This window comes from Rhopalosiphum padi, chromosome 1 (genome assembly GCF_020882245.1).
Source record: "Rhopalosiphum padi isolate XX-2018 chromosome 1, ASM2088224v1, whole genome shotgun sequence".
Taxonomy (NCBI): Eukaryota; Metazoa; Arthropoda; class Insecta; order Hemiptera; family Aphididae; genus Rhopalosiphum; species Rhopalosiphum padi.
In genome coordinates, this window is record NC_083597.1 from 24321284 (window position 1) to 24340823 (window position 19540).

General features: G+C 25.1%; 1 protein-coding gene across 2 annotated transcripts in view; it reads right to left on the bottom strand.

The window, feature by feature from the left end:
- Positions 1-1572: 1572 nt before the first annotated feature.
- LOC132917778 (uncharacterized) overlaps positions 1573-19540 on the bottom strand; it is a 75633-nt gene continuing 57665 nt past the window's right edge. For both annotated transcript variants that reach the window (XM_060978665.1, XM_060978666.1), the window contains exons 4-7: positions 17127-17262; positions 12342-12475; positions 3305-3551; positions 1573-1931 (exon numbers count right to left, since the gene is read on the bottom strand). In XM_060978665.1, coding sequence (XP_060834648.1) covers positions 1855-1931; positions 3305-3551; positions 12342-12475; positions 17127-17262 — 594 coding nt within the window. In that variant the 3' untranslated portion in view covers positions 1573-1854. The remainder of the gene's footprint in view (positions 1932-3304; positions 3552-12341; positions 12476-17126; positions 17263-19540) is intronic.

Consider the following 19540-nt stretch of genomic DNA (forward strand, 5'->3'; position numbering starts at 1 on the left):
ACATGCAAATACAAAATCCAATTTCAAACAGAAGAAATTGAAATGCTTTCGATCTTAAAAAAAAACCAACAAGGCAACAAATATGGCTAATGCCTGCGTTATTCCTATTTTCTGTGTATTGCTGAATATGCAGTAGGTAATGTTATCATATTTTTTTCTTCTACTCGCGTATAGGTACATATATCAACACAAAATAGGTACCTAGTTACGTTGTGCTGCATATTTTCAATTTAATATTTATGTATGTAGCTGGTAACTTTTTTTTATTTTTTGAATCACTTTGTATATCTATTATAGTTAGTTAATAGATCACGTAGGCACCTATATATCATATTTTTTTTATATAAATGTGTAATTATCTAATACTTGTACGTGCTGTAATTGGTACCTGTAATACCTATATTTATTTATATTTTTTTAATATTAATTTATACACTTAGGTCCTATAGGTATCTATTTAAATAATTTATTAGTTTAAGATTTTTAAAAAATATATTTATTATTATTTACGAAATACAGAGACGAATACATCGCAGACGATTAGTTGGATGAAAGTGAATTGAATAATGTAAATAACCAGAGCGTTGCCCTTACGACAAATGTATAGGCTATTGGACAAAGAAAGAATACCTATAATAAATAAACATATTTTTTCAGCTTCACTTATTTCACCAAGACTTTTTATTCATTGATTTTTGCACGTTTTTATTATTAACATTTTAATGGTATGATATTTCTCTTTTTAATATTATGACAGGGCTTATTAGGTAAGTATAGATATTGAAATATTTTCAAACGTTTAGTTCACATAATGTATACTTTTCTGAGATTTTTTTTTTATTAATTTGCAAGTTTAATGTAGTACATGTATACGAGTATAGGTACGTTGATTTTTCTATGTACCTATATGTAAACTTATTCAGATACGTGGCACACAGACTTTTTATATCATAGTTTAGCACAATATTATGCGACACAAAAATCCAAATTGTTATATTAGATATCTAAATACAATGTATAAAAAATATAAATGCATCTTGTAAATATTATCCTACCAGTTAATCTACCATATGCAAAATCACGCAAAATGATTTGTTACGAATCTCTGTTATTTCTTTTGAAAATTTGTATCTATTCGGTATTTATGTATGTTTAGACATGTATCTTATGATATCAGCTAATACTTTCCAAGGATAATTATGTGGGTAAGTAGGTATTACAATATTATTGTCCACATATTCATTTTTATTTAATTCAACCAAAATATTTATTGAATTTGCCCACTTGGCCACTGTATATTGCTATAGCTCAAATATGTTTATATATTTACATAATATGCAAACTTTTATTTAAATACTACTCCAAAAGTCCATAGAATCTTGTTATTGCAACAGTAATAACAGTAATAACATGGCATATTACCAATATATTATTAATATATTTTATGACTAACGATCTCCAAGGGTTTTATGGTAAAATAAAACATTTACTTATTTGTTCTTGAATTGTCGAGCGACTTTTGACCAGATGATAATTGAAAAAAAAAATGTATATCAAGTATTACACAATAAATAATAACAACAATTATTATATCAAATAATTTTTTTTATCAGCTTAACAATAATAATTACACATAATCAACAAATTAGTAGAACACATTAACTTTAAAAAAAAATCTAGTGTTTGCACGGGTCATTAGGTAAACATCATTAAAATATAATATATATTTTTAATTATCTTATATATTATAAGACTATATCAACTTTCTATTTATTATTATATATTTTATAGTATTATTTGAATAATTGTAACGTAGCCGGTCAGTTCAGTTTCCAGTTATGAATATTATAATAATTACAGAAGTTTGGTGTTGGCGATAAATAACATGATGAACATAATCGACGCCCAATTCTGTAATCTTGGAGCTTTACCTAGAAGTTAGAAATATTCTATGATAAGAACATACAGTTAATATTTATAATGATTAGTGTTATAACATATTTCTTTGAAATTGTCTACCACTCATGTTCTTGTGACAAGACATGCAGAAGAAAATAAACGTTCCCGATAATAATAAAAATTGGATATCGTCGCTCGTCGTATCGAGAATAGTATGTATTTTCATATTTTAGTGTTAGTTAGCTACTTCTTATATAATTAATATAGTAATACTAATATAGTAATATAGTAATACTTTAAGACATGAAAAAAAAAATATATTTCTAATGCATTTCACATCATTGTTGTAGTATCTGTAGCCGTTAATAAAACATTAAAAAAATATTTTTTAGATATTTTAAAACATAATATACATATTACATAAGGTATATGATGTTTAGAAATAGATTATAAGAGACTCTATAATGATGGTATTATCTTTTCAATTTTCATTCAATCTTTAAAAATGCTTAGTTTTTGTTTTGTTTGCCATTAATTTTACTATAAATATATTTGAACGTGTTATTACCGATTGTAGATTGATATACTATATAGTATAGGTACCTACCTATATTATTCACCCGATAGCTGATGCTGTGCTTAATAAAACGGGCAATATAATATTTTACAATATTCTTGTGCGTATTTTGTTTTAAAATAAATCATTGTTAAAAAGGGCAATGCAGAATATAGGTTCCCAGGTCAAATAAAGTGTTCGAATTGGTTCCCAAATAAAATTAATATCTAATAAACAACTGTTACAAAATATGTACTAATATTATTTTATGTCTTGTTGTATCTAGTAGTACCTAATTGTTAAGTTTCACTTAATACTAACCTAACCTAACGGAAAAATATTATGATTGACCAATACGTATACAGCATTACAGCGTATAAAATGAATATATTAAACTGAGCAACATTTTTAACCACACCTAGTTATTTTAGATATTGTTTGAAGTATGAAATATTTTATATATCTATAATAATTCTATATAGTCCTAAGTCTGTATAAAATGAGAAGGAAATTGTTGCTAATTGAATATATATTAATTTTAAAAGTTAATTTAACAAGATTGTTTATTATGAAAGCTCGTGGGAACCAATTAGGCAATTAGGAACCAACTGGTAGTCCGTTAAAAATTAAAATTATAATTCATAATAATGTATCTGTTTATCATGAAATCCGTTTTATTATAGACTACAACTAATAATGATTTACTTATTTACATACTTATCAATATTAGGTACCTAATACTTTTATCCATACATTTTGAATAAAATCAAACAAGTGATATTGAACCTAGTACTTAGATTTTTTTGCAAGTACTAGTTTTCAAATTTTTTAATTGTTCTCTTATTTTACCTGTAGAATGTGGTGACAGACTTGGAGCGATGACTTGTGCCGATTTTGGTGGTGCGTTGTCAACCAGTTCCATTTCAGACGACGATTTGTACAAGTCGAATTGAGAAATTTCACATATTACTTTAATACGGCCAGTTGGAAATAACAACGTACTAGCTCTTGTAATTAGATAGGATCTCATTATCACTAGTTCGGAAACCTTATGTTCGTATGTGGTTTTGATACGTACCGATTTCATGCTATCAGCCTGCATAGAGTAAAAACAATAATATCAAACAAATGTATTAGATCCAATACGTTTTATAAACATATATGTATAAATCATATAAATATATTTTAAATTACCAACAAGTACTATAACTCAGTTGATAAAGTAGTTAATAGTGTTAATGATGAATGGTTGTATAAAAATGATACATATTTATTCGATTATTCTAAATTTAAATGAATTAGGTATCTAAATTGAATTAATTTAAAACTTTTTATCAACACATGTTTTTGTTTTAGTTAATTATAATAAAGTTCAAGTTCATTTGAATAATACAGTACAATTACTTTCGAGTTAATACCTATTTAAAATTCATAGAAATTGATGGTTTAAAAATTTAAGATAGTATGTTGACTGGTAAAGGGGGAAGTGAACTATTTCAATCGTGGGTGGTGTGTGTAGCAGTGTGGTGCGTGCATTTAGCTCTGCAAGACTGACCGTACATTGAGCCACACAACATAATAGGTGCTATTTTTGTAATGCCTCTGTAATTTTTTATCGATATTAACATATTACTACGGTAATGGTATTTATAATTTATGAATTATTAGAACTAAGATACATACTACAGTGTGATTAGTATCTGAAGATAATCAATGTATGTGGTATTTCTAGATCTATTTGTAGGAGGCAACTAAAGGTTTATACATAATGTCACATAATTTAAACTCAGTTTTTGCATATAGTTTTAAATTGCTTATTATAAATTAATATAATATATTTATTTAATTATTTTTATAAGTACATTTTGATGGGACGTCATATCCACACGTGTTATTGTGATGTATCCGTTGTATTAACGCATAATAACAAATTATGTATTTATATTTATATTTTTATATTATTGTGGGATACTGAATTTAAACATAAAAATAGGTATCATTTTGTGTCCCAAGTTGGCTTATTTTTGTTAGTTTAGTTTTTAAATTAGTTATGAGTAGGTATTTTTAATTTTACAATAAATTTACAATTTAAAAATATCCATAACTTGTTTTAAAATTAAATATCTAAAAAGCATACGGTGGGAAGGGGGGTAATAAATAATATTTTTATATTTAAATTTTATAGCAGGTAAAATTACTCTAATATTAAACACAATAGAGTTAAATTGATTTTTGAATATTATGACATTCCCTATCGTATGCGTTTATTTGATGGTGGCGGTACATATGATTACGACGTTTTATTAAGATGTTATGGATAGACAATTAAAATCACATATTAAGACAACAAAATAAAATATACATTTTTTTAAATTTACACAATCATTCGACTTATTTTAAGTAATAAATATTAAGTATGCATAATAATATGAAATGTACAATTATATTATTGTGAATATAATATTGTAAATGAATAATGTAACTACAAACAGCACAATTATACTGAACTATAAAAACTACGAAATTTTTTAAAAAGCCACAAGATATTGGAGGGGGTAACTGAATGTTTAGTCTCCATCGATAATGCCCCTGACCGTCGCTTTATTAATCGTGCTTGTCGTTTTTAGTGTGTAGATTCACCAAACTCTTTCATAGAACAGCATATGCGCGCGAGTAACCAACCTACTATAGCCAGTATATGATATATTAGACAAAACCAGTAGTGGCGTGAGAGTATTTTTATGAAGTTTCCGGTTGATGGAGAGGAGAAGGCACTGTAATAGATTGATGGTAGGCGGGTGATGAAAAAATGAAAAGTCTCATGAAAAATAGATGTCCATATCTACCACCACTCGTATATCAAAAAGTATTTACTGTCCGGTGGACGGAAAAAGGTCATTCTCTAGCGCTATAACCGGATACCCGGTATAGAAAATTAAACTTTCAGTCTAGGTGTGACAAAAAAACCTATTAAGAAACTTGATACTTATTAAGTAAAAATTATCGTTATCTGTCACAAATTTATTTTTGAATAACCAAAATCTAAGAATATTTTTAATTAAAATAATGAACATTTATCTTTCGCAACCTTATACTTGATGCGTAATTATGAAACTAGGTAATAAGTTATAAATAAATATTATTATTATTATAAGTAATAAGTTATAATACATATTTAAAATCTTATAATTTAAAAGTGTAACTATTTGAATAATTATGATAGGTATATTAATGTCATTCTATAATATTATAATTAAATGTGGGTAATTTAATGAAAAAATTAACTTAAGTTAATTAAGTTAATGCTAAGATTTAAGATTGTATATACAATTTTAAATTTTATATGAAGATAAAATATAAATTATCTTAATTAAATTAAAAAGACATTTTTTTTTTATAAATTACTATCTGGATCACATATATTATGTAGTGATTATGCAACTTTCATTTGTTTTTTTAAAAATAATATCTTCAATTTTATTAAAAATAGATCCTATAATATTCTTACTAATTTCAAACTGTATTAATTACAGTTGCAGTTAGATACTAGTTAGTAGTTAATTAAGTATATATAAATAAACATAATTTTAATTTAATGTAGGTATTATTTTTTAATAGACTGAAAATATCTAAGTTATTACAAAGAGAATATTTTAACTAGGTACTTAAGTTGTTAAGTAAGTTAGAAAATTAACTATTAAATTAAAAAGTTAACATTTAAACTAATTAATACCCAATACACATCTTTAGTTATGGTTTAGTTTATATAATGCATGTATAACTATTGAGAATTTAAAAATTTAAATATTTTTGAATATAGTTATATAGGTAGCAGAAACGAGTTTAAGAGAGTACGCATTAATTTTATAAGTTGAGTTTATTGTATACTCTTAATGTTTTTACAATAAATTTCTTTTTTTTTACGAGGGAAAAAATATAAACTAAATAGGTATTTGTAGTCGTAGAAGTAGAACCCTATATAATATACTTATATACCACGTGATCATAATACTTGGTATATTATTAAAATGCATTAAAAATATATTTTTAAATTTACTTAAAAATTAAATTAATTTAATAAATTATGACGTAAATATATTTTTTATTATAAATTCGCATCAAACGTCTGATAACAGCAACGACACAAAGTTAAGTATCATTTCTTAGTACCAGAATTTTACGAGTTATACTTCACAGGTTGAATATACTTTAAAATTTTATTTATGAAATACCGGAAAATTAGATCAAATGGTGAGTACGACTATACAAAAAATGAGAAGTGTAGTGCATCAAATGCGTGCCCTGGGTAAACAACACAAGTTGGTCTTTATGTGGGTATCTGCGTTTTATTATATAAAAGTTTTCAATTTAAAACTTAAATACCCATCTATTAAGTAATTTAATTTTTATTTAATCACTTTGTTAAATTTTTTTATGAAAAAGAATAAGAAAAATCTTCTTAATAATGAGTAAATACAATTATGAATCTTTTTAATTAAAAAAAATATATCTGTAGTATTTATAGGAAGGAAAATAATGTTTATGATAACAAACCTTATTGAAAATATAGTAAAAAACGTATTGCTTTAATCAACTTAAAAGAAGATTAATATAACTGTAAGTCAAAGCGTATATCAAATAAGATCAAGAAATAATTAAGATACATTTTTTTTAAATAGCTTACCTACTCAAACAATCACGATTAAATTCGAAATCTAAATATTATATTAGTACTATCATACACAAGGTACCTAAGTGAAGAAAATAAATTAATAACTTAAATTTCATCTATATTATTCGCGCAACGTATACTCATAAAGTCATAAATTATATAATAGTATTTTTTTTTTATTAAAAAAAAAATTTTTACTTAGTGGGGTAAGAACGCGTCCGTGAACGTGAAAAACAAAATTTTATTTTTTAAATTTACTGATTTATCACTATATATTTTAAGAAGTAAAAATACTTTGATTTTTAATTTTTGCGGTAATTTCTGGTAGAAAATTAAATCTAATTGGTACTCACACTTGGAGAATGGGGGGGGGGGGGGGGGGTTAAAGTTAAAAATTCCAATTAATTTTTTTTATGATAGGAAAAACCAAAAAAAAAAAAAATTAAGAGAAAATTCTAAATTAGTTTTCGATAAAATGTATTTATTTATTTTATTATACTTCAAGAATAAATAACCGTAAAAACTTGAAATAGGTATTTATTAATAATGTATATTTATTATTTAATAATTCATTAATTAATATTATTTATATATAATATATATTATTTTTAATCACTAATAAAATAAAATGTTCACTAAATTATTATATTATCATTTTATATTTTATATTGTATAATTTTCAAAATATTTTTAGCTGTTTATAAACAATTGATATTTTTATATATCAATAAAACCTTAAAAACTTCAATTTTCACTCAGTAAAAAATATTAGAAATTTGCAGGCTAGATAATTTTTACAAGCATTTGAAGTTAAAAAATTAATATAATTTGTAAATTATTTTGTAGTTAAAAATTTATTACATGTTCATTTTTTTAGCTAAAGCTTGTTTTACTTTTATAAATTTTAATTTAAAGATTTATAAAATAATAACTTCAACGGAAGTCCCAATGTACTTGTTAATTAGGTACTTGTTACTTATTTTTTATAACATATACCTGAACGTGTTCTTTTATAAAACAAGTTAATATGAACATGAATTTTTACTTTTTTTAGGCATCGGACGTGAATGTGAACGAATTCATCAATTATCAAATAAATTTTTCGTATTGTACTGTATTCTCTACCTGTATTAAATTGCAATAAGCATTATATATTGTTCTTGAGATACAATAATTAATTCTGGATAGTTTAACTGAAGATGTCACTATCTCAAAATCTTGAAGGTTATACCTTATACGAGTATATTTTTGAACCGAATTCATTTAATTTGCATCAATAATTTATAATATTTTCGCATAACAATTTTGAAATATTATGTAATTTATAAACAATAAATATGTCCATTAGCAATAGATACTCATAAAAATGTTTATATGACGCAATAGAAATGTAATGGTAACAAAAAAAATCCTGCCCAACGAGTGATATTTAATAATATCACCATCGATATTATTACATTATATGTAAATAGGAAACAACAAATATTGCAATATTGGTAAAAATTATAGTTTATGTTTGCCGTCGTAAAATTGACTGTGGATGATTGACGCGAATATTATTTCAAAAAGTCTACTTGTATTTTGTGTTTAATATTTTTTTAGCTTCCCAATAATTCGGAAATAATTGTCAAAGGACACGGATTAATGATGTGAACACCGAGGGTATTTGTACTTGGAATACAAAATATTAATTTTTTTTTTTTTTTGATAGGGTAAGTAACATTACAATATGTATTCTCGGTATTCATGATTCATTGTTTGCGTCACCATATAATATCACAACGATCGCGTATATTATAATACGGTAATTATTATAATGGCGTGTTTGTGGTTATAGAAAAACGTAAAAAAATAAAATAAAAAGTACAGAATGGAAAGGTACATCAATTTCCGTGTTAAATTTGTTGTTGTTAAAACGTACAATTTCAGTCGGTCGGGCGTGCGTGATGCATGTGTATATGGACCGGGTAACAGGTAGCAAATAATTATTGTTACTCTAAAAACAGACGCGCTTTTCAACGGTGCTGATTTTTTTTACGTTTTGTTTACTCAATTATTTAGGAAGCACAGTGGACGATTGAAAAGTATTTATTTTGCTCGCAATTACTACGGTGCAAAATAAGCGCGTAACAGGATAATTATGTTTGTTCAAAACTGAGCGTTTAACGCTCGGCAGCGGTCAAAATGCACGGAAGGGACCGCGAGAGTTATGGGGTTAAATGTTAATGGTTGAATATTATAATGTTTAATAATAATTCACTTTCTAGCATTATTTTCGCGTTTTACCTACAACTTAGGCCAATGGTAACGATCTATTTCTGCAATTTATTCGTGCACGTTAAATGCAATTATTGTCATACTAGCGCGGGTGCAGTGCGTGCGGTTTGGTTTTTAGCCGTAAATTATTTTCCCTCAATAGAATATTTAATATTATAGTTGGTCACCTTCAGTGTTTGAACTCGACAATAAAAGTAAAGGTGCCCAAAACTACTACTCAACAAATTTGCATTCTAAACGACAAAATATGTTGTGCGACGAATGCTCGTAACATAGAGAAATAAGAATTTTGTACGATATTAATATATATCTATTATAGTATTATCTATTGTCTAAATGGTCTCACAAGTTAAATATTATATTATATCGTTTACGTAAAATAAGTAGTTCCGGCTGTTTAATTTATAATCAATGTAGGTACGGTCAAAAATATGATAGTCAGAGACTTGACATTTTCATTGTATTCATTGTATTTTCTCATTGTATTATCACTAGACAAGGGTCCACTAAGAAAGGATTTTCGAAAATTCGCATTTTCAAGAGAATTTCAAGCATGGATTGGTTGGCTTATGATAAACAAATAAATGTTTGCTTATACCTATGTGTAGAGTTGCAATTTATCATAGAAAACAGTATAGTTATTATGATTGATTATAATTTTAGATCTGTATTTTGTGCTTAGTCAAAGCCACCATTGATCATTGTGTTAAAAATGTGCACGACTTATTATAGTACTATAGTTTACATTTAATGTAGTTTAAAACGGGGTAAGTCAACGGGCATTATTTAATTTGTCACAGACAACGCTGAGCAAGATCAGATAGTATTTTACAAAAAAAAAAATGAAAATGTATAAGTAGGTATCACCTCATCACTGTTTTTACGTTTGTACATCCTCACTAAATTGATATTAAAATAATTTAGCAAATCAATGGTTTTTCGAGGCAATTCAAGTATCTATATGATTCTACAGTGTCTCAAAGTTGTTCTCATTTACCAAATACGTTTTTGTAGTCAACAAATTATTATGTAATTATGTTTTATTATCATATGAATCGCCGGCTGTGTATTTTTTATAGTTTATTATCAATAATTAATGAGTTGCTAAAAAATAAATAGGTAGATAATTTTAAACACGAATAATATTGATGTTGAAATCCACTGTATAGAATTAAGACAATAGTGAAATATATTTTTTTGATTGGTCGTAAAATTAGATAGGAAAGTTTATTTCAAAAAAGTACTTGAAAATTACCGAGCTTTTTGAATCTAAAATATATTATACGTTAAGTATATTTAATTTAAAATATTTCAACAAGTAAGAGTAGTGTTACCACTAGGCAACTCCTTTTATTATATTACTCATGTATAAAAAAAAATATTCACTTATAATAATCCATTATAATAATAAACCTTTTTTTTACGGTAAACATATACACTAATATAATACCCTGTACGATTTTGGGACTTAGAATTTGATTTACAGAGACCACCAATCTTAACGCTGTAATTATTTATTAAATAAGTTGAAATGGCAACATTGTTATACTAAATGCCGTTGTCGTTTATTTCCATACTAAAAATAATAGCTATGCAATTGACTTAAAAGTGATTATATTGAATATTAATTGTACCATTTATTTAATATTAATATTGTTTGAGTTTTGAATTTTAAATTTATATAAACCTAAGTATAAATGTTTAAAATTTGAAATGAAGAAAATGTTTCTTTTTTCATTATACTGACACTATACTGACTATTTAATTTCCTTCAATATTTTAGTACTTGAGATTTTTAAAAAACTTTAACTGAAAGCGTTAATAATGCAAAGGAAATGGATTAAAGTGATAAAAACTTTAGATCGATGAATTTCAATGAGGTAAAAAATATAAATTGTTCTGTTTTGAATACAATTAATGTTCTCATCATACAAAATAATAGAATATTTTTCTTTATTACAATAGATTTTATTTATATATTATATCATTAAATATTTACTCTTAAATTAAAATACATTTTTTAATAGGTATGAATAAAATTTTATAATTGCCCAAATAAAACAAAATACGATTTTTAAAGTTGGGAATTTAAAAAATTTAATTTAATATAACTGTTTTGAATGTTTTGATTTCTCGTTTATTCAAAATAATGTTAATTATTTGTAGTTATTATAAATACATAATATTTACTTAGTAAAAGTGTTTTTCTTTGACGTTGTTTTTAATGAAAATATTAAATATTTATTATACATAGGTATATCTTATATCTATATAAGTATTGAATAAAAATAAGATTATAAGATTTACGTTTTTAGTTTATGCCCTGTGGTGATTTTGGTATGTTTATTTCTGTTTATCTTATAACCAATAACCATTTGTTAATATTATTATTTTAATAGTGTATTACAATAATGTTTGCTATTTTAAATATGTTTTATGACTGAGATATTTTAATAAAGTATTTTGTGATATTTAATTAAATATTATTTTAAACTTATTCGAGTTTTCATATTAAAATTGATTAATTTATCTTATATTTATGCAATGAATTTTATTTTATGTATTATTGTACTAGTCTTCTATCAAGTATGAATTTTGCGAACATTTTCATCATTCGAAGGTTATATTTTGTTGAAATCTAGGTATGCATCTTATTATGGGTTATTCATTAAATCGTATTTGGTTCTTAAATACCAAATAATATAAATTTAAATTAAAAAAAAATTAGTTCGGTGTCTATCAACCATTCAAAAATTTAACTAACCATTTTATTTAACAACATATCATTGTCATTATCAGGTATTGTTTTTCAGATTTACATAATACGTATCAAAAATAATAATTATCTATTAACAACAATCACAAAACGTTTCGTTTTAACTTTTCAAGTGGATTTGTGTTTCGATGACATGAATTAAATTAATAATGGAAAAATACCGTTTGATTATTTAAGAACCAACTAATGTTGACAGCTGGATAGCTTTCGCCGGCAATGCAACTGACGTTAATTAGATCACCCGATGAGTACTTCATTCTGTTCGTGTGCAACGTCGGAGGAGACGACGGTTCATCTGAAATAATATAATGATGGAGTAAATATTAGTGTATATTATACATATCACAATGTAAATAAACTCACATTTTATAAAAATATATCAACTATTTGTGAATAATCATATTGTATTCATTATTTTTATAATATATTTATTGCCAAGCATTACCACTACTACCATTTTTCTTTAACAGTGCAGTTATTTAAAATCTAAAAATTTTAATATAATTAAAGAATTATAGACCTTTGGATACTTGAGATTTTTTTCATAATTTAAAAAATGTGTTGTGGTGATAAAAACTTCTGTTTTCGAAGGGAAAATCAATGACTAAGTACAAATTCACATGACTAGTTTCTGAATTGTTAAATTGTATACACTGGGGATAATAGTCTTTAAAACTGCTTATGTAAAAATATGATTTAGACGTAGGATAATAATGAATGAAGTATTAATTATTATTGAATAAAATGATATAATATTGAATTTAGACAAGCATGTCTGAACGTTTACACTTTGTCACATAGGCAACTCGATTGAAAGGTAGTTTACTTTAAATAAAGTTGTTTTTCTCTATAGGTACTTGTACAACTTTTAAAAATTATAAAATACTGCTGTATTACTATAATTTTGAAATTATCATAGTTCCTATATTTTCCTAATCTTTTTTTCTTAGTACATAGTGTTTAATAATTTAGAAATTACTCGTTCAAATTTTGGTTTAGATATATCAATATTTTCAAAAAAAATATTTACTAAATAATTTAAAGTGCAAAATGAGGGTTCTCATTTAAAAAACAGAAATTTGTATCATTATAGGACACATTAGTAGGTTAAAAAATCATCAAGTACCTATATTCGAAAATATGGTCTTTATATACGTATTATGTTCATAAATTTAACAAATCATATTTTGAATAACTGTATTATAAAAGAAAAAAATGGTAGTTGGTATACCTATTTGAAGAATCACCCTGTATGTGCATTGTAATTTGTCTATCAAAACGTTTGTAAACAATAAAACTATATGAATAGATTTTTGCACGAGATGCCCGTAAATATTATGGTTTGAAATATTTGTCTGGACATTTTGTTGTTATAAATAATAAATACTTAACTTTCGATACATAATATGAATTAGCCAATAAAGTTATATTTATTTGTTGTATCAAGACGAGTGGTAAGAATTATTTTTCCCTTGTGTATTTTTATTGCATTACTTCGTTTCTATAAACTTCAATAGACTATTAACCAAAAATCAGACGATAAAACATAAACATTTTCTGAAAATATTATTTAGTACTTTATTATATTATATAATATATTGATGGTTGGCTATTACAATAAAATGTTTAGGTTTTAATGAGTACAAATAAAATAAATATTTTAAAATTAAAAAAAATCTATATCTAGGTAAGAATTTTGTAAGAATTAAATTACTTAATTTTTTTGAATCCTATAATTTTTATTTTATTTTATGAATTACCAAAGATAGTTTCGAAGAATATAATATAATATTTTGTTTAAATCAAAATATTAATAAGAAATATGCATATAAGTATACATTTAATAAATATACATACCTACATTCATATAATGCATATCCACGGTACCATGTAATAATATAGACCATACTCCTTTATAAACTAACGATTTTGTTGATTTTAAATTTCTACATTTTTGCTACTTAAAATTATGAAAATAAAATTAAAAAATGTATGATAATAATATTATTGTACATTCTTACAAAGTTATTATATTTTTATCTTTCCGTAACAACACGAGTATAATACGTATGTAATAAGTTGAATTATTATTATTATTCAATATTTTAGTATTATTGGAAGAAGACCGTATACCATCAAATTTTGAAATTATTAACGCAACGTTGCACGATAGGATCTATTTCCCCTGTTTTTGGGTAGACGCTAGAAAAATGATTCAATCCATTAACCGATTTAGTCCGGCTTTTTGCAGCTTATCTCAATACGTTTCATTAATCATGTCACTGCAATGTTTAACTGACCCAGTTATTTTTTTATTTCCAGAAAATAAAAGTTGCACAAAATTACACCAAACACGTCGTGTACAAGTTTAAGTATCACGAAGGCTAAGAAAACATTTAGTATGCATTTCTTGAAGCGAATATTCGATGTATTATGCTATAGATTTTTATGAAACCCCAGGAAACTTGACGGGCACTTACAAAAGGGACGAAACATTTTCATGCATACACAAGCGATACGCAGCAAGTCTGAATTTCTTTGACAGTAATGCGTTCCCAAATGTACATCTGAGAGTGTTCAGATGGTTTTTTTTTCACCAAAACTTATATTTTTGAATTAATATTCATACATTATTCATAATACCGAAATATATACATAGTTCTTTGGTCCATTACTATTTACTATAGTAAGAAATCGTTCAGTTCAAGTTAGTTACTATTCTATATACAATACAAAATGTAACTGGCAATCGATCGCTAATTATTTCCCTTCATATTTACCTAAAATTTGATTTCTATTTTCAGTGATTAGAAACCCGAATTGAAAATGTTTCACAATTGAATAATTGAATCGGAATGTTTTTGTTAATTTATCTTACATAATAACATGACAGATTTTGCAAAACATTTTTTTTTTTTAGTTAAAGCCGCAAATTAAAATGTATTTGATTTGCATCTTTTTAAAAAATATTTTATATCATTAACGACTGTTGAATAATATTTATTATTTATTTTGTTTTTTAACTTATTATAGTTATTATTAAAAATATCCGCATTTTATAATTATTATGTAGTTTTTACTTCAAAAGTGTATTCTTATCGGGAAAAGTGCTAGGAAAAATAAATGATAGGTCTCGATTTAAAAATTATTATGCCTTTGGTTAGACTTGTATATTAGGATATAGTTGGAGCAGGCGTTTCAATGAAAATCGTAACGAACCATTTTCGCTGATATAATTTTTGTAGTTTTTCGCTAAAGTTTGTTGGAAACTTTTTCATATGTTTTCACTTAGATTTGGTGATGAAATGCATTATTATTATTTTTTTTTATATTGAGTTTGTGATTGGACTAATCTTAAATAACTTTGGCGCTTGATTAAATTCGTTAATTTTAATTTTTGCAGAGCACGTTTTAAACCGCGTGTAGTGTCTTATGCGAACTATCAGTTTAGTTGGCGGTTGTGATATGTTGACATTTAGATGTCCGATGTGTAATAGGACTTTAAACAATAATAATAATTGTAAATGTAAATGATCCTTACAGATCGATTCCGAAGGGACGGGCGGGGACAATAGAGAAATTTCGCCACCATCACCACACCATACCATTATTATTATTATTATTATTATTACCCAGTTGGAAATGGTAGTGTAAAGTGATGGCGGCAACAGTAGTAGTAAATACGTACACATACTATACGCGAAATATACAATATACATGTATATACACATAACAATGGTATCATCCCGGTTTTGTGCTTTATAATAATATGCTCCAACGCTATTCATGATGTATACCTATTTATTATATATATATTACGTGCATATATGATATATATATATATATACGTGTGTGTGTGTGTGCGCGCGCGTAGAATATACGTATACACACATGTTATATACAACATAATATACATATAATATTATAGAATAGTGTGTTGTAGTAGAACAACGATATAATAATTAAACATTTTGCAGAACTGCAGAAGTGTGTGCGTATTAATAACTTTGGAATTTCCTTTCACGTTGTAATATGGTTTTGCAATGGTAAGAATATATGATTATTATTATTGCAGGCATGGCGGGTTACGAGAACAGAGTGCAGTACAAATTAATTGTTAGTGTTGGTAGTTTACGCGCTTTTTAAACGATAATAATATTAATATTTTGATCATGATATCAGGTATTAGTTCGCTTACGTTGTAAGAATTGATCTGTTAGTCTATGACCGAAGCTAGAAATATAGAATTTTTAGAGTATTGTTTTTTTTTTTTTTTTAATGTGTGTTCCGTCATCACGTCTCGTAATGAATAGTTTACTTTAACCTTAAACTTTGGCGTGTGGTTTCTAGTATCTAGTTTCTTTGATCTAGTTGATACTTAGGCTTAGGGAAGTCAAATTTTAGAAAATTAATAAAAAAATTGGCAGGAAAACGGGAATATTTACGCATCACCAGTTTTTAACGATACCGATTTTGTTTTTTTTGTTCATGTAACTCAAAGAGGAATAACAGTTAAATTGAATTTTTCACAAATATTTATATAATATATATACACTTTATAGATATGATGATATCATAATTTAAAAAAATGATATCATATTGTTTTTGAGCTGTTTATAGATATTTTAAATGTTTGATAACTTTTATGATTTTTGTGGACTATCAATACCAAGAATCTCCATTCCATTCTACAGCACTTCAGTATTGACTTATAAGTTATAATATGCAATGTTTTAGTAAATAAAAATATAAAACGCCTTTAATAATATTTACTAATTCATTCGTCTCATTCGCTCAAAATTGTTTTACGTTTACATCGATTTATCATTAAATTAGAATTAGAATGACTTAATCACCGCCAACGAGGTACACTTAAAATAAAACCTATAATTATACAACAGAAGCTAATTCCCTATTTTTATTTTATTTAAAAATATTGTACTTACTAGTGACGTATGTGAGTTTTGTCTTAATACCGGTGTGGAATAGCGGTGCGTCCGCCGAGACTTCGCATTTATAATATCCCGTCAATTCCCTTTGGACGTTCACAATGGTTACTTTGTTTTCGTCGGATTCTTGTACCTAAATACAAAATTACATTTTATCAAATTGACCATTTTAAACTTTTGATCTGTAATTTGTTACGTCAATATATCATATAAATGTATTGTGTCACAGTTAATAGCAATAATAATATTGATTACACGTAGCTTTTATTCATAAAAATATTATATTGTTTTATGATGGATCAAATTACATCTCCAATAACCAATATGAAAATACGTATAACATTTATTATTATTATCTGATAAACCAATATGACAAGTTATAGTTGTGAACGTGTGTGTTGTATACACTGTATTCTTTAATTTCTATAATATTTATTTTTAAATTTACAATAAGCAAAAATAAATAATATAATTTACTTTATCATTTAATAAAGTAGTATAATAAACTATAAATAAAGGATTTATAGTACCACAATTGAATCGTATACACCCTACGAGTTTAATGCATTTTCTACACCCATAGATTTGATAAGGTTTTTTAAAATTATATTATGTATATATATATATATATATATATTTATACACATAATATAATTATATTAAAATATTTATAAATAAGTTTACTGGGAACTTTATGCTTATTTAATGGCATTTTAAGATTTATTGTATAAATCCCATGCATTTTGTATAAGTAAAAATGAGCTAAAGGAACATTGCCTTGGCAGGTGTATATACATTATACATATTGTATATTATATGATTAAGCAATAATTTAGTAAATAGGTTTATGATTTAAAAGATATATGATAAGATATAAATTAAAAAATATTATACTACCATTTAGTATAGTATATACCTATATTTATTGTAAAACTTCAGAAATAACACGAATGAAGTAGATGTTATCATTTTTACAGTGTTAAAAGTCAATTAATTTTTTTTTAATGCAAATATTTAAAGGTAGACATATAATTTGTTTAATTTAAATTAGTATAAGAATTTATTGTTGTAAGCTTATAACTAAAATATATGTAGTGGTTTAAATAATTGCTGAATGTAGGCTATTACTTAGCAGCGTTATTACTGTAATACGTTACAACGAATTGGCAATAATCTATAGTTTAATACTAGGGCTGGGATTTTAATGCCCTTAAAAAAAATGTCTTTAAAATTTATTTATAAAAGCTTAAAAATTAAAAAAAATGATATTACATTTTAAAGAGTATTTTATTAGATAAAAATTTTATATTATTGAATATATTGAAAAAGTTTTTATTCTTTATTGTTACATTGAATCACGAGAGCATGCTTCAGATTTTTGAATAGAAATGAACTTCAACAAGTATTATTTTGTAGATATACGTTTTGAATTCTAACTTTAGAGTTTAGATCCCAAAACCCCCTAAATCACCTAAAAACCCTTTATAATTCCCTAAAAAAAATAAAAAAAAATGACTTAAGAATCAAAAATTGTCAAAAAATGCAAAATAAAATTTCTTATTTTTATTCAAAAATACCTAAAACGTATTTGTAACAAAACAAGTATCACTCAGAAAGCTTCGAAAAACAATGAAAAGTGCATAAAAATCCGAACTTTAGTTATTAATATCTAATAACAGTAAATTTTTCTATGTTCTTTGAAATAAAACTATTTTTACAATAGACACTAAAATTATTTAAATTTTTATTATTATTAATATTTAATGAAGAAAAACATATTATTTCTATATGAGAGTTATTGAATAATTTAAGCATTGATTTTAAGTAAATTTAATTACGGTTGTACATTAAATGATAACAATTAATACAATAATTTTTAAATTTATTTATTTTTTTGCAAAGATTTTTATTTTTTGTTCTTCTATTATAATAGCTTATAACTCAAAGCCACATTATATTTTATGCTTAAAATTCAATAAAAATAAAGAGTATTATTAGTATTTTAGTTTATCCAGTAATCAATATAGGCTTAATATTAAGAAGGGGAGACGTGGGAAAAGTGAATAATGTCAATAACATTTTGAATAACAATGATTAAAATTATTGTGTACATAAGTCAGTGACAATGTAAACATTGTATACATCAACATAAGCATTGTATACGTTTCAATTTTAATATGATACCTCTTAAGAGGACGTCATACCCACATGTGTTGTCTCTCCGTCTTATCAAACGTACTACGTAGGTAACAAATTTGCGTTCAGAAGTTTCTAGTTTTAATATCAGAGCGAATTAACCTATCATAAAATTTACAAAGTAAGAATATTAGGTGTTTTTTTTTTAATATTTTAATTTTTAAGTGAGATTTGAGATATTTTTTAATTGGGTTAAGTTATTGCACGTACTCATA